Consider the following 18,695-nt stretch of genomic DNA (forward strand, 5'->3'; position numbering starts at 1 on the left):
ATTACTCTTGTGTCCAACTTAATCTCCACACAGTGTTTTCTTGTGAATTCAATATTTTTTTCACTGGTTTTGGATGTATTGTAAATAGTATTGAGCATTTATATTTAGTATATAGAGTTCTCTCTAGTTTTTTAGTGTCTGTAAATAGCATGGTTAACACTGGCAAGCTTTTCTAAGACAATGAAGTACAATCTGAGTTTCGATCTTTTCCTCTGGTAGAAAATGCCTGCCACACACCCTATGCCAGTGGTCACCAACCTGTCGATCACAAATTAAAAAGTGATCTTGGGCTTGAAAAGGTTGGTGACCACTGCTGCTCGTCTGTTTATTAAATTTGTATTAATATTAAATGTTTTGTGCATCTAAATTGCCCCAAATTTGGCACTACACTTCTTAGGGAAATTAACAATAGACATACCAAGTGTGAGGCAGATGAGATGAATGGTTGAAAAGATTGTTTTCCACATACAGATGGTACAGAAGTAGATGTAATCAGTGTTTCTTCTCAATGAAATGTCTATAATGGTCATCTACGCAGCAGTAATGGCTTTGGGAAATTTTACATGTGCGGACTCACTCTCACACACACACACACACACACACACACACACACACACACACGTGTTTAAGCAATTATCCTTTTTAGGACATTGTGTTGACTCTCATTCATTATGCTCATCCTGACCACTTATCCCTATCCTGGACCCAGACCAATTCATGCCGAGCTCTAACCTTAACCTAACCACAATTCACATTTTACCCCTAACCAGGACCATATTGTTTTGACTCATTCGAATCGGGCTTTGGTCCTCAGTATTTATGTTGGAAAAGATCCTAAAGAGGTAAGAAAATTGAGTATACACACACACACACTCCCAAAACTGTCAGATGTAAGTGGGACTTTCCAGAGCAAGGGAAATTCCATCGGACATTAAAAGGGAGCAGATTTCCAGGGCTCTGGCCTTGTACCTAATAAAACACCATCCAAAAAAGAACATTTAACAATTTCCAGCTCCACATTGTATTCATTGCTTTTCAATCTGCTCTGTTTCCACCACTACAGCACTTTTTTCCAGCCTAATTCTTGCCATACATTTGGCTCTACATGCTTCCTGTGAATGACAATCAGACTTCCTCTGTTATATCAATGTATGAGGCATAAAATCAGCCCCACTTACTGAATCTCTGTCAAGGAATAATCAGATCAACATGATCACTAAGACTGCCAACTGTCAATACTTCTTGTGTTTGTTTTTCTTAGGGATAAAGTCTAAACATCTTAGACATCAGTGTCAGTGAGAGAATCAGTTGCTTTTTTGCATCAACGTCCCACATGACATACAATGTAATGTCCTGGAAAGTAACACAATTGCACAGTGCTATTACAAAGCTGATAAACATTGCTTACATGTGTCTAATTTTGTACTGATCCAAAAATATATAAATAAATAAATACAAAACTGAAAAAAACTGTTCAAACCAGCATGTTGCAGGCAGTTGAATGATGCAACAGTGGAAAAACATGTCTTGAGAAATGTTCACTTCAGGAGGAAAGAGAAGATAGAATAATGCAAGCTCCACATAAAGATGTTGGGCTAACAAGACTAATACCAAGACTAGTTATAATTGTAGCCGAAGGTGTTATGCAGGCTCAAGGGGCAGTAGGTGCTCCAGTCACTGATCCAGTCTTGGCAGCTCCAGAAGCAGAAGGTGTCAGGGAGTGAGAGGAGAATGACCTGAAAGCACAGTTGAGAGAAGAAGGTAGTAACATGCATCCATAGGATATGAATGTGTACAGCTGAAGACATAATGGCTGGAAGCAAGCCCTATGAAGTTTTAACTATAAGCTTTATCAAAGATGAACATATTAAGCCTACTCTTAAGATGGAGTGTTTGGCTCCACAGGTGAGGAGGCTATTGGAGACTAATGGAACCAAAATTAAGTGTTCTAGAGGGGCAATCAGGTACCATGCTCTCTTTAAAATAAATGGTGTCTGACCATGACCAAGGATTTTTTTAAGCTGTTTTGAATTTTACAGGGACCCAATGCAAAACATGATTTCTTTTGTCAATGTAATAAATTCAAGGAGTAGTTTCTTAGCATCCTTGAGACAAGATGTTTCTGATTTTCACAATATTGCACAAGTGGACAAAGGCCCTCCCACACACAATTGTTCTGGTCATACATAACTCCAAGGTTCCTAACAGTAGAGCTGGGGGCCAAGCTAATGCAATGATAGATACCTATATGGTCAGGTAGAAGTTTTTCTAAATGGTTAGATTCACCTGGCTTCCTAGATAAGTACATCTGGGTATCATCTGCATTACATGCAAACATATGTGTTGTTCCAGTCTCTGGAACAGAATCTTGTGGTTTATGGTGGTAAATGCAGCACTAAGATCCAACATGGATCTGTATGGAGTATAGAGACAAGTCCATTGTATAAATCCTGTGTTGTTTTGTTGTTTCTTTAGTATGATATTCTCTGAATCATGACTGAAAGCTGATAGCATTTTCAAAGAGATTGGTAGGTGCTTTTCTTAATATGTTGCTTAAGAGGGGTAACAGTGTAAACAATGGTCACTTGGACTCAAAGATGAACCAATTCAATTTTTGTACCTGGGGGTTAAAGGTGAAGGTAACCCAACCTCACGTTCCTTTGAATGTGATATATCAGGACTGCCCACAAGGAATTTCATGACATCTGGCACAACAGGTTACATTTCAGTGGTCAGAGGTCAAAGTACCAACATTGACGTACAAGCATATAATATGTTGTATATTGTATCCTGTATCCTGTACAGTATGTTTCATGCTTAATGTTAAACCAACCACTCCCACTCTTGAGAAAAAATCTGTTTGTGCATAAGGCCTATTGTGCTTCTCATATTTCTTCAGTGAATCAACGCCTAAGGTACATGCACATACAGCTCACTGATGCAGACCACAACAGCAGTGATTGGTCCAATCTGTAGAATGTCCCGTCCATGTCTCAGTGGCTGGAGAAGCACACAACAGTATCATTTCTTGTCATGAGATGTCTTCACTCGTCTGAATAACAGATGTTCGCTCCAACTCCAACATCATCCTCTCTGTTTCAGTTGCAGTTGTTTGATGTACACTCGCTGTGGCTTAGCGTACCCACCAGCTGCTTGGTTTTGGCTGTGTAAGTATAAATGCTCACACAGCGTAGACCTCTTGCTTAGTTAGGCTGCAGTGCACAGCAGATTCTGCTTTGATCCTAAGCAGAACTGTAAACCAGGCTGAACCAGGAAAACCTGAGGTCACAACACATGCACTTTCATGGCATGGCCTCAACATTGATTAGAAGAAACAGTTTTTAACATAAAGGAAAGTTGTGTAAATGTTAAAAGTATTTATACATAAGAAAATGCCTGATAGAGTTGAAGGGGGCAGCAGTGGCAATGGAAACGGAACAGTTAATCCCCAGTAGGTATTGAACATGTGAGTAGGTATATTGTATATCTAGCAGTCTTGTTGTCATCATAGTCCAGGATTAGCTGCTACCACGATCACAATCATCCACTAATGTTCACAATCAGCCTCCATCACAATCCACCATCACAATCTCTGATTCATGATCCACCGTCATAATCTGAGATCCACCATCATGATCCGTGATGCAGCTGCAGCAGCGATCATTGATCTGCAAACAATAAAGCACAAGGATTCCAGGGACGATGTCAAGTCAGTAACATGTATTGATGAGACGCTAATGTGATAAAGAGGAAGCAGAGAAGAGAGAAGCTCCATGTATAGTGTGTCCCCCAACAATCTAGTCCTATAGCAGCATTACTAAGAGCAGGGGTCTCCGCTACGAAACAGGATTTGCGTTTATCGGGGTAACTTCATGCTAAGTTAGGGTTTCTGGTCCTACGAAGCTCTTTCAACTCACATCAGAGTGAATCACCATAGTAACTTATGCTCAACAGCCAACCAGCCCCAGAGCAGGTTAAGTCTGAGATAAGATATCAAGCAGTACAAAATCTCTGCCCACTCACCACTCCATTCCTTTGAAATATGACATCAGTGTTCTTAGAGGATCCCATGGAGCAAAACAAAAAAAATGATCCAGTGATGCTTAACGCGTGGATTGTTAGAGGGTCTCTTAGCAGGACAACTTTTACAGTACATAAGTCCAATGAGATACATGCAAGTCTTTCACATGTCCATGTGTGTCTATCTGCTTCCCTTCTAGTTAAAGCTCTCTTTATACCTCCTCTCCATTTTCACCTTGTCCCTCTCTCATTCGTTTGTGTGTTTTGAGAGCAGGTTTAATGGAGGCTGAGGGAGGAAGTGGGGGCATAAAGAGGATGGGAAAAAATATCTTTATATAACCAGAGTTACAGCCAACTGTACTTGTGGTTGGAGGAAATGTCTTCAGGCTTGAGTCATTCTGAGTTCTGCAGTATAACCAGGCTTGGTCCCTGGGGTGTATGCACAGTGAGTGTGTGCTTGTGTGTGTACATTCAAGCAGTTGGGACTTTCCTCCACTTTGGTCAATCAGGACTGATTGCAAAGTGGTTGCTTTTACTTATGTACTAGGTACACATTTGGATGTACAAGTATATAATATGTTGTATCCTGTATCCTGTACAGTATGTTTCATGCTTAATGTTAAACCAACCACTCCCACTCTTGAGAAAAAATCTGTTTGTGCATAAGGCCCATTGTGCTTCTCATATTTTAATCACATGAATCAACGCCTAAGGTACATGCACATACAGCTCACTGATGCAGACCACAACAGCAGTGATTGGTCCAATCTGTAGAATGTCCCGTCCATGTCTCAGTGGCTGGAGAAGCACACAACAGTATAATTTCTTTTCATGAGACGTCTTCACTCTTCTGAATCACAGATGTTCGCTCCAACTCCAACATCATCCTCTCTGTTTCAGTTGCAATTGTTTGATGTACACTCGCTGTGGCTTAGCGTACCCACCAGCTGCTTGGTTTTGGCTGTGTAAGTATAAATGCTCACACAGCGTAGACCTCTTGCTTAGTTAGGCTGCAGTGCACAGCAGATTCTGCTTTGATCCTAAGCAGAACTGTAAACCAGGCTGAACCAGGAAAACCTGAGGTCACAACACATGCACTTTCATGGCATGGCCTCAAACCAAAGCATCCCCTTCTTACAGTCCAGGACAACTGCATGCTTTTCAAATTTTTAATAGCTCTCTAATGTATCAGTGACAGGATAACAAATGCTGTGTAAATGTCTTCTTCATTAGTCTATCATCTTTCGTTATTGGGACACACCAACATTTCTATTTGTTGTCTGCTTTGACCGATAGTATAATATATAGTATATTTATTATTATGACATTTTGTGAATTACATTGTCTAGATTTGAGCTTATTTGTGATTTCTTAAGCAGATATAGTGCGGTGTGCCATCATTGTTTCACTGATGATGTCTAGGGTAATGGCTTATATGGCTTATTTTTGGATTCAAGTCAGCCAAGAAAGAGTGTTTCCTTTTAAGTGTCATGCAAGGTGTTTTTATTTAATAATGCCCCTTTTTCTCAAAATTTCTGGTCTCTGTTACACAGTATTCTTTTTTTTTTTTACACACTGATGATGAAAATGTGACTGGATCCTGATATCGTACTGTTTTCACTTATTCTCTCCACTGTCAGATACTGGTTACCAGATGAGCCCACCTTCACTTCTCATCTTCCCCTAAGAAAGTAGTCATGGTATAGCAACCAGGATGTGTGTATTGTGGGAGGGACAGGACTGGCATGTGTACTTCTGCCGCTCTAGGCGAAAAATAATTTTGCTGCCCCTCTTTTTGCAACGTACCACGAGCAACAACACACAAGCTGCAATATGCCATTCGCACAAAATGCTAATACAACGCTAGTGTTCTCAAAGTGCCAACAGTATTAAAGTATGCATGAAGCAATATGCAGGCATTTTGCGGATCCATATCATGAATCATGGCAGCACATAAAATATATTGAAATATTTTCCAAATAAATTTCAGCTCCTCAAAGTAAATACCAGTTCAAATCTCCCTAATACACCACTTGGTTCCATTTGTATTGGGATGGTTGTTGTTGGGATGATGAACTTACAATCATGTATTTCATTTTTTGTCATTTCTGCATCTCGCTCCGCGTGTATGTGGAGGACACACATATGTATATTCCCACGCTCAGTTATTCACATTTCTTCGCCATTGCCAAAGTGCCGCTCTATGCAATCGCCTAGTTCACCTATATGGACGCCGGCAGTGGAAAGGGAACAAGATTAAAATACTGCTTGGAAGTAGGAAACTGCAGTTTGTCGATATTCTTCCCAGCGCTGGTATGTGGGTTTACAGATAGCAAATACACTTCACAGGGGGCTGTTGAGAATTACTGTCAGTTTCTGGTTGTGAGTCCACTGGACGAGCAATGAAGACACTGTCTGGTGATGCCAGATATGCCTGTAAATTGACTTTTGGATGTACTTCTTTTTCTTTTTCTTAAAACGCTAGGTATGTCTTAATATATGCACATTTAATGTAATTAACTGATTAACTCTGCGTGCTTTTATTCAATTTTCTCATTTTCCATACATTTGGTCCTCTTGTGCTTGCTGTGCTTTTTATGAAGTCTCTCTATTTATTCATTCCTCCCATGCCCTGACTTTTAATGAATTGCAGAGCACAAAGAGTGTAACAATATTAGCCTCCCACAATAATGATGTCATTTGATCTGCAGAGTGGCACGAACATCATTATCCCCTGTGACTGAAGGAACAATATTCTTTCCTTTCTGACCTCATGTACTACACTCCTCCAAATTACTTGAGTACATGCAAGGCCCTGGTCAGTAGAAGAGTCAGTTCTCCAACAGCAATTAGAGTTTTGTACAAGTGCCATTAGTAGTGTATATGGTTCTCATGCTTCTACCTGGAGAACATTAACCTTTTCATATCACTATGAAATATATTTTAATGGGTTTGTGTACACTTTGTGTGATTGGATGTGTACTTGTGTACACACAGTACATCCAGGAAGCCAAATCATAATTTCCAAATGCATCAAAAAGAAATGTTATGAGACCGTATGAGAGAAACAAGATTAAAACACTGGTGAATGTACATGCTTTAATCTCCATGTACAAAGATATGAAAAATCAGCAGGAACACACTAATATGTCAATAAACTATTTCAGCAGTGTTCCTACTACATTCGGTTTTAGCATGAGATGTGAAAAGAGCTGATCTTCAACAGTGTGGAGCAGGGTGCCTCTCATTCTATTCCAACTAAATCTCAGGGTGTTTCAGAAAGATCTGCCTGCTCTTGCTGTTATATTTTGATTTCTTTTTTAAAAGCAGACCTTACCCACACAGAAAATCTTAGTAGGGTCCTTGACAATGAGCATGGCTTTTACCCAGCTGCAGTAGGAATCCTGCCTGTGTTTGTGGGCTGTTAAAAAATCCATGAAGTCTATAGCGTCCTCATGGGCAGGCACACAGGATTCAGCATAAAACTACTAGATCCTCGCTGTGCACATTCACATAACAGGCAGACAGACCCAACACTGACCTTCCTCTAAATGTGTGTGTCCTACCCACCTCCCACCTCCACAACCAATCAGCTTCAAAAGTTAATTATATGGAGATACCTTACCAAGTTACATTTGTCCATGATTTGTACACACACATTTCCTTTTCGTGCAACATTTGTCTAACTTTGTGCTGATGAGGTATGTGTATCCTCAAGCTACCACTAGTACATCTCATCGAATGATAACATTTTTGTTCGATATTGTTCATTATCTATTACAAATGAAATAAATCAAAGTACTAACCTCATCAGGGATGCTTGTTGAAGTGTAGGCACTCTGCAGGCCACTGAAGCAACGGAAACTCTGATGTTGTTCTCCTATGTGTCTCCAGGTGTTGGAGGTCTGCAGGAGTGGGTCTTGAAGTCAGCCACCCTGTCAACCTCCCCCGCCTGCCCACCCTTCACCCCACTCAACTTTGAGGCCACGCCCATCGTACGGGTAGCAATAGAACCCAAACATCCAAGTAGGTGTTGGACGGCACACACATGCCTACTTCATAATGTTTACCTTTTTTACAGACATACCGATTTGAGTTATTTTACACATCAGGTTTAATAAAAATAAAAAAACGACATACTTTTGTCTCCTGTGGTACAGTAAGGTTTCAACATTTAGCATGCTCAGATTTAATTGCTTTATATAGTATATATAATTTTTCTATTTTTTTGTCATTGTACATGGGCACATACTCTGGTCACAGGTAATCAGAGGCATCATACATCAACTTAGATGTCCCCCTTTTTGTCCCTAGGCAGCAGCTCTGTGTCTGACTGTCAACCCAGTCCATTGATTGCTGTGATGATGACTGGTAGCCTTTATCCAATAAGCCTAGAGAGCAATGATTTAAGCATAAAACTAGAATGGTAATCAGTAGCGCGCACACCTCCGCCCAACACTTAATTTATGGTAAATGGTATTTATTTACATATGTAGGATTTTTCTAGTCTTGATACTTGATACGCAGTACAATTTTGGTTACCCTCTGGTTTGTGGACAACCTGCTTAAACTTCTAAACCAGTCATTAAATGAAAAACGCTTTTTAAGTCACTGGATTTTTATTTGGATCTGCACAAAATCAAATATCAGTCCCCTAAACATGCCTGTTTTTTTTTTCAAGATCTATGAATTGATTCTGGATTCACCCCTGATCCGGATAAGTGCCTAAATGTTATGGGTTCTTCCCTAACATATACTGTCCTATCACCAATTTTTGTGGTAATCTGTCCAGTAGTTGTTGCATAATCCTCCTAACTTACAAACAGAAAGACTTCCTTAGTACAGGTAAAACTAAATTTGCTGCTGAAGAATAGACCAGTTTCAATTAGAAAGAGTTTGGAAACCCCTGTCTCTGAGCTGGGTTCTCTCATCAGAACTTATATCTAGACCCGTGGTGTGTGAATTCCATCAAAGTGTAGGAATATCTGGAAGATGATGAAGAGTGTGTCATAGCAAATGGTAATGGGCTGTAATTAGACAGTATTTATATAGCTATAGCATATAGAAAAATTATAAGTTTAACCAAATTCAACAGTAGACTGCAATATGCCATGCCAAAATTTAAGAAAAGTTGTATGTTATGGACTGTAAATACAGCAGAAAAGGCACTGAATGGGTTTCCATCTTCTTTATTTGTATGTTAGGTGAGATGCCAAAGCTAGTACGTGGAATGCGTTTGTTGAACCAGGCGGATCCCTGTGCTGAGGTACTGATCCAGGAAACAGGAGAGCATGTTCTGGTCACTGCTGGTGAGGTCCATCTCCAACGCTGTCTGGATGACCTCCGAGAACGGTTAGTCTGTGTGTGTGACATCTCATAATATCTATCATATATATATATGCTTCTTCTCCCACCTCATCAAGAGGTAAAGTGCTTCCCAGCTCATTTTACAGAAGGTCTTACCAAGTGCATCAGTATTAATAGTGCCCTTAACATGCTGTCTGCTTTCCCTACAACAGACTATTATACTTCCCTATTTGTGTTTTCTTCTACGTTTGACTGTCTCTGTGTTTGTCTCTTTGCTGGGCTCCTGTGTTGTGACTGGGTACAAACACTCACTGGCCACTTTATTAGGCACACCTGCATAATTGCTTGTTAACACAAATAGCTGATCAGCCAATCACATGGCAGCAACTCAATGCATTTAGTCATCTAGACATGGTGAAGACGACTTGCTGAAGTTCAAGAAAGGGGATTTAAGTGACTTTGAATGCGGCATGGTTGTTGGTGCCAGACGGGCTGGTCTGAGTATTTCAAAAAGTGCTGATCTACTGGGATTCTCACGAACAACCATCTCTAGGGTTTACAGAGAATGGCCTGAAAAAGAGAAAATATCCAGTGAGCAGCAGTTGTGTGGGCGAAAATGACTTGTTGATGTCAGAGGTCAGAGGAGAATGGGCAGAGTGGTTCGAGATGATAGAAAGGCAACAGTAACTCAAATAACCACTCGTTACAACCAAGGTATGCAGAATACCATCTCTGAAAGCACAACACGTCAAACATTGAAGCAGATGGGCTACAGCAGCAGAAGACCAAACCGGGTGCCACTCCTGTCAGCTAACAGGAAACTGAGGCTACAATTCACACAGGCTCACCAAAATTGGACAATAGAAGATTATAAAAATGTTGCCTGGTCTGATGAGTCTCGATTTCAGCTGCAAGTATTGTTGCTGACCATGTCCATCCCTTTATGACCACAGTGTACCCATCCTCTGATGGCCACCTCCAGCAGGATAATGCACCATGTCACAAAGCTCACATCATCTCAAACTGGTTTCTTGTTACATGACAATGAGGTCATTGTACTGGATGTGCAGCCGACAAATCTGCAGCAACTGCATGATGCTATCATGTCAACATGGACCTAAATCTCTGAGGAATGTTTCCAACACCTTGTTGAATCTATGCTACGAAGAATTAAAGCAGTTCTGAAGGCAAAAGGGGGTCCAACCCGGTACTAGCAAGGTGTACCTAATAAAGTGACCGGTGAGCGTATATTTGGTTATGTAGGCTCAGGCTGAATTCCGTGTATACAGTATACTTATTTGTGTCAAGTCTGCCCTATATTGCATATCTGGTAGTGTTATATTTTGTGTTGGTGTGAATTTTACTGACCCCTGACCTCTTTTTATGAATAGATGAGAAACAACCATGAAAAACATATATATAATGTAGTCTAATACAGTGTTTTTCAAAGTGGGGGCCGCCAGGGGGCGCTAGGGGGGCCTTAGAAAATTGGAGGGAAATAGAATCTAACTATTTTTTTTAATCATTATCATAAAATATAATCTTTTTTTTTTTGTTTGTTTAATCATTATTATAAACTGTGTAGGAGTCCCCAAGCCCATCCCTCACACTAATAATCTGTCTGTCTCTTCCACACACACACACACACACACACACACACACACACACACACACACACACTTTAGAGAGGTTTGATTTTTTTTTTGTTCTGTTCTTATTGTCAACAGTTTGTTGAAAAGTTTGTTATTCAGTGTTGAAGACATGTTAGTTAATGATGTTCTTATTCTAAACAAATGTAATAATTATTGATTAGTGAATACAAGTAAGAAAAAACATTATAAAGTTGATGTTTCTTTACATATGTTGTAGCATTGTCTGTGGGTTTGCAAAGGGGGGGGGTTCCCCGGCCAGAAGCTAATGCTGTTTGGGGGGCCGTGGCATGGAAAACTTTCGGAACCCCTGGACTAATACCATTGTACAGATTCCAGTTTCCAAACTGACCACAGTGTTTAATCAACACCTCTGTGACACAGAGTCATGTTGGCTGGTCGATGGCAGTCTGAACCCCTTATGACATCGCTGGCAAGCAGCCTGACCTGCAGTGTGTTACGCTTAGAATGAGGTCAGCACTGCTCAGCCACAGAGCGAGCACAAGACTATGACGTCACACCACTCTGAGGGGATTATCTCTCTCTCGCGCTCTCTCTCTCTCTCTCAACCGATAGGATGACAGTTATTGACAAAAGGGCAGTTTAGTTGGGTGGGGTTTAAGTGATGTGTGTTGGTTGTATTACCCTAATTGGTTCTCCGAATTTCGTAAAATCACATCCTTGTGCATACTTGTCTTTGCCTGTGTTTGCATAGAATAAAGGTGACTGCATTTTACTGCACTGCATATACCTTCATAAGAACTTATCATATTTCTGTCTGAATTCGAATCATCGTTTTGTGTTTCTGGCTATAGCTGGATTAGATGAGCACATATCGTTGTCTTTGTGTCTAATGCCGTCTCAGCCCTTACCACAAACATAAACGCAGACATCTTTTTTAAGAACGACCCAGTGAACCCTGGGTCAGACAAGACGCAACAGTGTTGTTTAGTAAAGCCTATAATGCTGACGGAGAGAGGCAATTGGACAGACGACCTAATCAGTGTGGAGGTTTTGTCCTGCACAGGAAGCTGCACCAAGGCATACCGACACACAAACAATTGAGATGTTTGAGATGTCAAAAAAATCCTATAAATACTAAGCAAGGGGTTAAAACAGCTCAGAAATAGTGTACTTGTTTAAAAAAAAAAGCATCTGAACACTGTAGTTAAACAGTGATCTGATGGGAGGAAATCATACATTTGGTTATTTAGTTACATCAGCAGCAGTCTTATGTGGTTCAAGGTAGACACTTAGTGATATCAGGTCATTGTTGGTTTTAGTTTTTTCACAGAATTTGTCAACAAGACAAAGCTCCAGATTCATCTGTAAACTAAATGGCGGGGAACCATTTTTTGCCTTTCAATTCTATTTTAATTGTTATACCATTCTTTCAGGGCCATACTAAATACGTGAACACATTTGTCACACTAACCTCTCTGATGATGGCTGGAACTGTTTTTCTTTGTTTTGCGAAGTGCTGATGTCAGATGGCAGCGATGATGACTTATATGTTCAGTTCCTTTTCTTTCACTTCCATGTCCTGGGAATTACCAAATGCCCGGAGTTTGAAAAACTCACCAGCATATTGTGAGTCATAGCAGGCTTTTGTTCTTGTGGAGCAGTCTGCTGCTGAATTAGGTTTCACTTTCTTTGCTATTAAATCGCTTACCACAAAACCTGCCTGCAGAACATTGAATCTGTCAGAATGTGGTCTTCTGAAAGCTGCTTGTTGGACACCAAACTCCAATTTAGAGCTTAAACTCTAAATGTTGTATTACAAACCTGGCTCACTGGCTTGTATTTTATTTGAAAAATAGTGTTTGTCCATTTATCCTGGTATGGCTCATGTCAGTATTGACATGCAAAAGCTACAAGTGTTTTGTTCGCCCTGATTATGACCTTACAGGCAGAAGAGAGGGGGGTTTCACTGATTAAATAATTTATTACCAGAGCCGCTCTTAAGGTTAATAGAAGAACGTTACTCAGGGACATAAACTCCATTAAAACACTTGATGTTTGGAGAAGTGCTTTGACCGGCAGGTTAAGTAACCATGCAGGTTGAAGTGTCACCCTGCCCAGCCATCCTGAAATTGTTTTATTAGAGCACACCATTCAAAGTAGTCATCAACTATGTTTGTTTTTTTCATTGATTAAGCCGCAGATTATTTTCTCAATAACAATCAAATCAATTTTCCTGCACAACATAAGAAAAGCAATTATCAGTAGTTAATAGCATGAGATGACTGCATATGTCCAAACCCTAAAATATTGACTGCATCGTGAATAAAAACACAGAAAGCCCGAAATCTAAAAAGAAATCTGCAGTCTTTAAGGTATGTAACATGTGTGCTAGAGAAATGACCTGAATGATAAAGTGATTATGCAGAAAGCTGCCAATTAATTTACTTGAGTTTGATATAACTCGTAGTTTCAGCTCTGCATTTGTCGATGTTTTAAAAAACACTTGATATAATAATGTGGGCACTCCTCAAGACTGAGAGCATTGTGTCTGTCAGGGGATTAACAAGTTCACAGTGCCAGAGTTAAAGTGTCAAAGAGATTTGAAGCCCACCTTAACAAAGTGTTATTATTCATATTAACATGTACGACGTCTCACATGGATTATATCCAACCCTGTTGTTCACAGGCCGCAACTCCTCCAGGACAGATTTAAAGCAGAGACTAAGCAAGGACATAAATCAGGAGAGGCAAAATATATCGAGGTCCTTTATGGCTTTCAGTATTTTAATGTCTTCTTTTTTTAAATTTGTGATATAAATTTTTTTTTTTCTCCTATATCTGTAATTGCTCCTTGTTATCTGTGCGAAAGAGGTTTTTTGCTGACCCCGTTTGTGTCAAAGGGATATCTCAGAGCCATTCGATTTTGAGAATATTTATTACACAGACAAGTTTTGTGTTTTTGGTGTTCATGTGGACCATTTCCGATAATTTTTTGCCATAACTATAAGACTCCAAATGACTCCAAATCCTAGTGTAATTGCTATAAATTTCTCTTTAACTTTTCTTCAAATTTAGCCTTGACCAGTGGAAGATTGTTACCTGCAGAGTTACTGCTTAAAGGGCCTTTCCTTACTTTCTGTCAGATAATGTTACAGTGTTGGATGTCCATTCTTAAACATGAGACAAAGTCTTCAATAAAGAGATACATGTATGTAGATACAAATCTTTGTGAGACAGAAGCTCAGCCGTCAGACTGCTCTGAACGCACATTTTTTCCCTGATATGAGCTTGTCACCTGTTTCCTTTGGTCTCCCACACCAGGCACAGCTTGCTCTATGAAAACAGTCTAAATGAGTGTTATTATAGGCAGTAGTTGCACCTGGACACAGCCAGGTAAATAGAATTAAACCGAACAGCTGTTTTATTCTCATGACACGATCCAGATCTGATGTAAATCCTCACAACATCTTCTGGGCCCCTGATTTCCTCTCTGTTACATCTGTCCACTTAGGAGCCACAATAAACACAAACATAATGAACTTATAGTTCAAAATATCATTACACAAAAATTTTTCTCCACATATATTCCTCATATTATTATATTAGTTTAAACACTTTGGTCTTGTTTGTTTTATTTCATTTTTAATGAAATCTGTTTCCTCTGTTTGAACTGAAAACATCTTTTCTCAGGATGTGTCATTTTGTTTAAAAAAAATGTTATTATAACCATCAGTTCACAGCACAGAGTACTGTGTATATTGCACATTTTCTGTTATAAATAAAGCAGTTTTTTTTTTAATGCCAAGTGTAAGTGGAGTCTGATTGTCTCTGAGAACCGTGGTTCTCCTTTCCTAGCTCTTTACGGCTTCTCCTCCACATCTTTCCTTGAACTTGAGAGGTATTCCATCGTGGTCAAGGAATAATGCTTAGGAAAGGAGATTATTAGGACTTTCTGAACACGCTCCATATTAACTGTCACAAATCAGTAACAGGAGTTTCACTTGTCTTTTAAAGGTTTGCTAAAATTGAAATCAGCGCATCCAAGCCCATCATTCCATTCAGGGAGACCGTGGTACGTCCTCCTAAAGTGGATATGGTGAATGAAGAGATGGGAAGGCAGCAGAAAGTAGCCATCATTCACCAGGTGAGTCACTGAACTATAGTCGATCAGCGTACAACCAGTTCAGTAAAGTTGTGTCTGCTATCTTGACTGGAAATCAGGATCAAGTGATAGACTGGCATGTTTTACTGTGATGGAATAATTAGGGGAATTAAGTGTGTCATTATGTTTGTATGCTTTGTTAGGTAAAAGAAGAGGTGTCACAGGGTCGATCATCAGACAACCTCCATGTGGACCCCAGTGGTCTGGTGACCCTCACCACTCCCAACAAACTGGCCACTGTCAGCATCCGGGCAATCCCCCTGCCACAGGGTAAGACCTGGACACATGAACTTTTTACATCTCATTCCACTTCAACGAACTAGGTCGTGTGTTGTGACAGGCGACCACGTCAAAAGGAAGAAGTGTGGATAAATCTTTCAAATGACATCGTAGAGAGAGATGGTACAGGACGAGTCCAACCAACCAAAATAATGCAGCATACTACCACTGTCAGATTGTCTCGTTATAACACATTTCTAATGCAGTCCCACCCCTCCCTATCCCTGCTGATTTACTGAGGTTTAAACTGTGAGACAATCAATCGAAGCTTACTGAGGCTTTGAGGATTCAGAGGAAAGGTGCAAATCACATGGTCTTTTTTTTTCTTTCCTATGCCTGTGGGATGAATCTCCTCTGATGACATACTTCTATAAATGTGTCTGAGCCCTGATGGGTTTGATTCTACTGCTGGGCTATATTCTGGGATGTTTGGATAGAAAAGCTAGAAAAAAGTGTCCACTAAATACTAGATGTGAATTGTCAGACCAGATTTCCAGAGACAAAGACTGATGAAAAGTGAAGCGACAGGTCTTGCATCTTAATGAAAGAATTTCCATGAGTCCGTGTCAGTAATGTTGTTTATCCTGTCAGAGGTGACCTGTCTGTTGGAGAGTAACTCCGAGCTGATCCGAACTCTGGAGCAGGTCAACATGTCCCTGAGGGAGGGGAAGAGTCTGGACGTCAGCCTCGGGACCCTGGAGGCCATAGCTGCACTCAAGACCCAGCTGGAAAGCCTACTGCAGGGGAGGAAGTGGAGGAACACTGTGGAGCATATCTGGGCTTTTGGTCCTCGCAGGTCTGACCAAATCATAACAGACATTATCTAAAGGCACTAAACATATTGATGTAGAGACCTTAAAAAGTATAGACCAAACCAACAGTTCCCAAAATGAATTTTGGCAACTGTGGGGAAAAACAAGCTCCCTCATTAACTAGAAGAAACCCCCAGCATAACCAGACTCAATGTGGGCGGCCATCTGCCTTGACTGGTTGCGATGAGCAGAGCAAAATGGGGAGGAGAGAGGAGATGTGTGGAAAAGAGGATTAAGCTCTGTCAGACTGGTTGTTATAATGACAAAAAAGTAATGATATCTATAAATGTATTGACTTTATTAAAGATAGCAGCACCAGTTCATTATAATATTATACAACAGGTTTATGTTTTTCACTACAGATGTGCTTCACTTTAAACATAGAACAGGCACTAGTTTTGTTTTTACGATTTTCATTTCAGTTGGCAGTGTGTCAGGTACATATTTCAAAAACTAATGCAGTCAAATACAACAGTCCTGTGATGAGTCTTTCATGTAGATTCTATTGTTCTGTTTTTAATGAAACTAGTGCAGTGCAGGTTCTTAACCTTCCTGTTTGGAATGTGCTGTTTTCTTGGCCAGTGTTAATGCTCTGGATCTATATCAGAATTATTCCTTGCCATTAGTGAGTCCTCCTCAAACAGTTCTATAATAAACTGTCAGTTTTTATTGTTTGTGTGCTGGACATTGTGTACAAACAGTCCAAGGGCCACGGTGAAGTTAGAAAAAATGTTTTCATCCTACCTGGTTTATCTGCAGTGAAGATTTTATAGTCAATAAATGATACTGAAAATACTTTATTGATGCTCACATGTGTGGCTTATATATACAATTTGATCCAATTGACCCAAATTCACAACTTTTCAAAATAAAATCTCTGTAATTCTGCTCAGTAAGAAGCATTGTTGCAACAAAACTAATGTTACTTTAAAGACAAATTGCCAAACAGGAAGTGAATGTTACCATGGCGGAGATCAGCATCCATCGTGTGTCAGTCCGTCTGTGTCTCAGTCCGATATGGTCATATTAAAAATATCTTATAAAAATCTTAAAGTATTTGAAAAACATTATTTATTTAGCACTATTCATGCATAAAACACAAAATCTCAACATAAAAATCTGATAATAATTCATGATAAATAATTAAACACATGAAAATTAAAAACTATGTATTTAGTTGACTTTAATTATAGTACAATCCGCATTAAAATTGAACAGTGCAACTGTCATGATGGAGGTGTGATTGCAGGACTGGATTAGATTACATAATTTTTGGCTGGATGTACCTAATAAACTGCCACTGAGTGTATGTGGCCTGGGTTTGCATGAACACAGTGATTTGTTGTACCTTGTAATGTGTTACTCACCATTTTACTGCACTTGTTTTCAGGTACGGCCCCAACATTCTGCTGAACAGTGTGGAGGGCTACCAGCGGCCCTCAGTGTGGCAGTGTCTGAGCAGAGGGGACAAAGTAAGTGAGGCTGGAGCTCAGGCCACTGTTCTGCGAGACTTAGACAACAGCATCGTCAGTGGCTTCCAGCTAGCAACTTTGTCAGGGCCCATGTGTGAGGAACCCCTAATGGGAGTTTGCTTCTCTGTTGAGAGGTGGGACATCCAGTCTTTAGCCTTATCTCAGAATCAGGACTCCATATCTCCTGAGGATTTAGCACACCAAAAAGTGGAAAGAAGAAGTGAGACATCTCCACAAGCGGAGGGCTCAGCAGCAGGACCAGGCCAGGCCAGACGCAGACCAGAGACTACCACTGCAGACTGCTATGGGCCAGTCTCTGGCCAGCTTATCGCTGCCACTAAGGAGGCCTGCCGTCATGCCTTCCAGGCTCAGCCTCAGAGACTCATGGCCGCCATGTATACCTGTGAGATCATGGCCACCGCTGAGGTGTTGGGTAAGAAAGTATTTTTGACAATCCTCTCCACACAAAGAAAATATTATACATCTCACAAGGGTCAGTTTCTCTCCCTGTCACATTCGCGCCATATTGTATGTATATGTATAATCAGTCAATACAGAAGGTAATGTTGCAGGTAACTTGTGATTGTGCTGTCACTAATCAACTGCATGTTAAACCTGTATGGTTTATTTGTGTGTTGGAGGACATTAAACTCAAGCAGTGACAGCTGATTAATTCGGGGCACCAGGGCGCGCCCCCTCCAAAATCCTGAGACATGAAAGCCTGTATAAAAACATAATTTAATTAGATAATAATAGTTTACTCACAATGCTCCTGGTAAACCTTAAGGATCTGTGAGCATTCAATATAAGTTGTTTTCAACTTTGTTAATTTCTGTCTAAATACATAATACTTCCAAGTGTGTTTTTATTTTTATATAATGTAATTGCTTGACCCTCAACGCCATCTCAGGTACATCCACTGAGTTACTACTACGTAGTACTTGCAGAGTATGAACAAAAGTTCCCCAGACCATGCGTACGCACAAATGATGAAGACACAGCTGTCCGAGAAAATGAAAACACACACCCT

The 18,695-nt window shown here is 40.2% G+C and overlaps 1 protein-coding gene across 4 annotated transcripts in view; it reads left to right on the forward strand.

Annotated features, from left to right (window-relative positions):
- efl1 (elongation factor like GTPase 1) overlaps window positions 1-18,695 on the forward strand; it is an 82,736-nt gene that overhangs the window by 45,664 nt on the left and 18,377 nt on the right. For all 4 annotated transcript variants that reach the window (XR_011243037.1, XR_011243088.1, XR_002202439.2 and 1 more), the window contains exons 15-20: window positions 7,915-8,046; window positions 9,225-9,372; window positions 14,955-15,084; window positions 15,246-15,372; window positions 15,973-16,177; window positions 17,584-18,098. Coding sequence is in view for 1 of the 4 variants with exons in the window: in XM_020080159.2 (XP_019935718.1) it covers window positions 7,915-8,046; window positions 9,225-9,372; window positions 14,955-15,084; window positions 15,246-15,372; window positions 15,973-16,177; window positions 17,584-18,098 (1,257 nt within the window). In the remaining 3 variants the exon portion in view is untranslated. The remainder of the gene's footprint in view (window positions 1-7,914; window positions 8,047-9,224; window positions 9,373-14,954; window positions 15,085-15,245; window positions 15,373-15,972; window positions 16,178-17,583; window positions 18,099-18,695) is intronic.

This window comes from Paralichthys olivaceus, chromosome 1 (assembly GCF_024713975.1).
Source record: "Paralichthys olivaceus isolate ysfri-2021 chromosome 1, ASM2471397v2, whole genome shotgun sequence".
Classification (NCBI taxonomy): Eukaryota; Metazoa; Chordata; class Actinopteri; order Pleuronectiformes; family Paralichthyidae; genus Paralichthys; species Paralichthys olivaceus.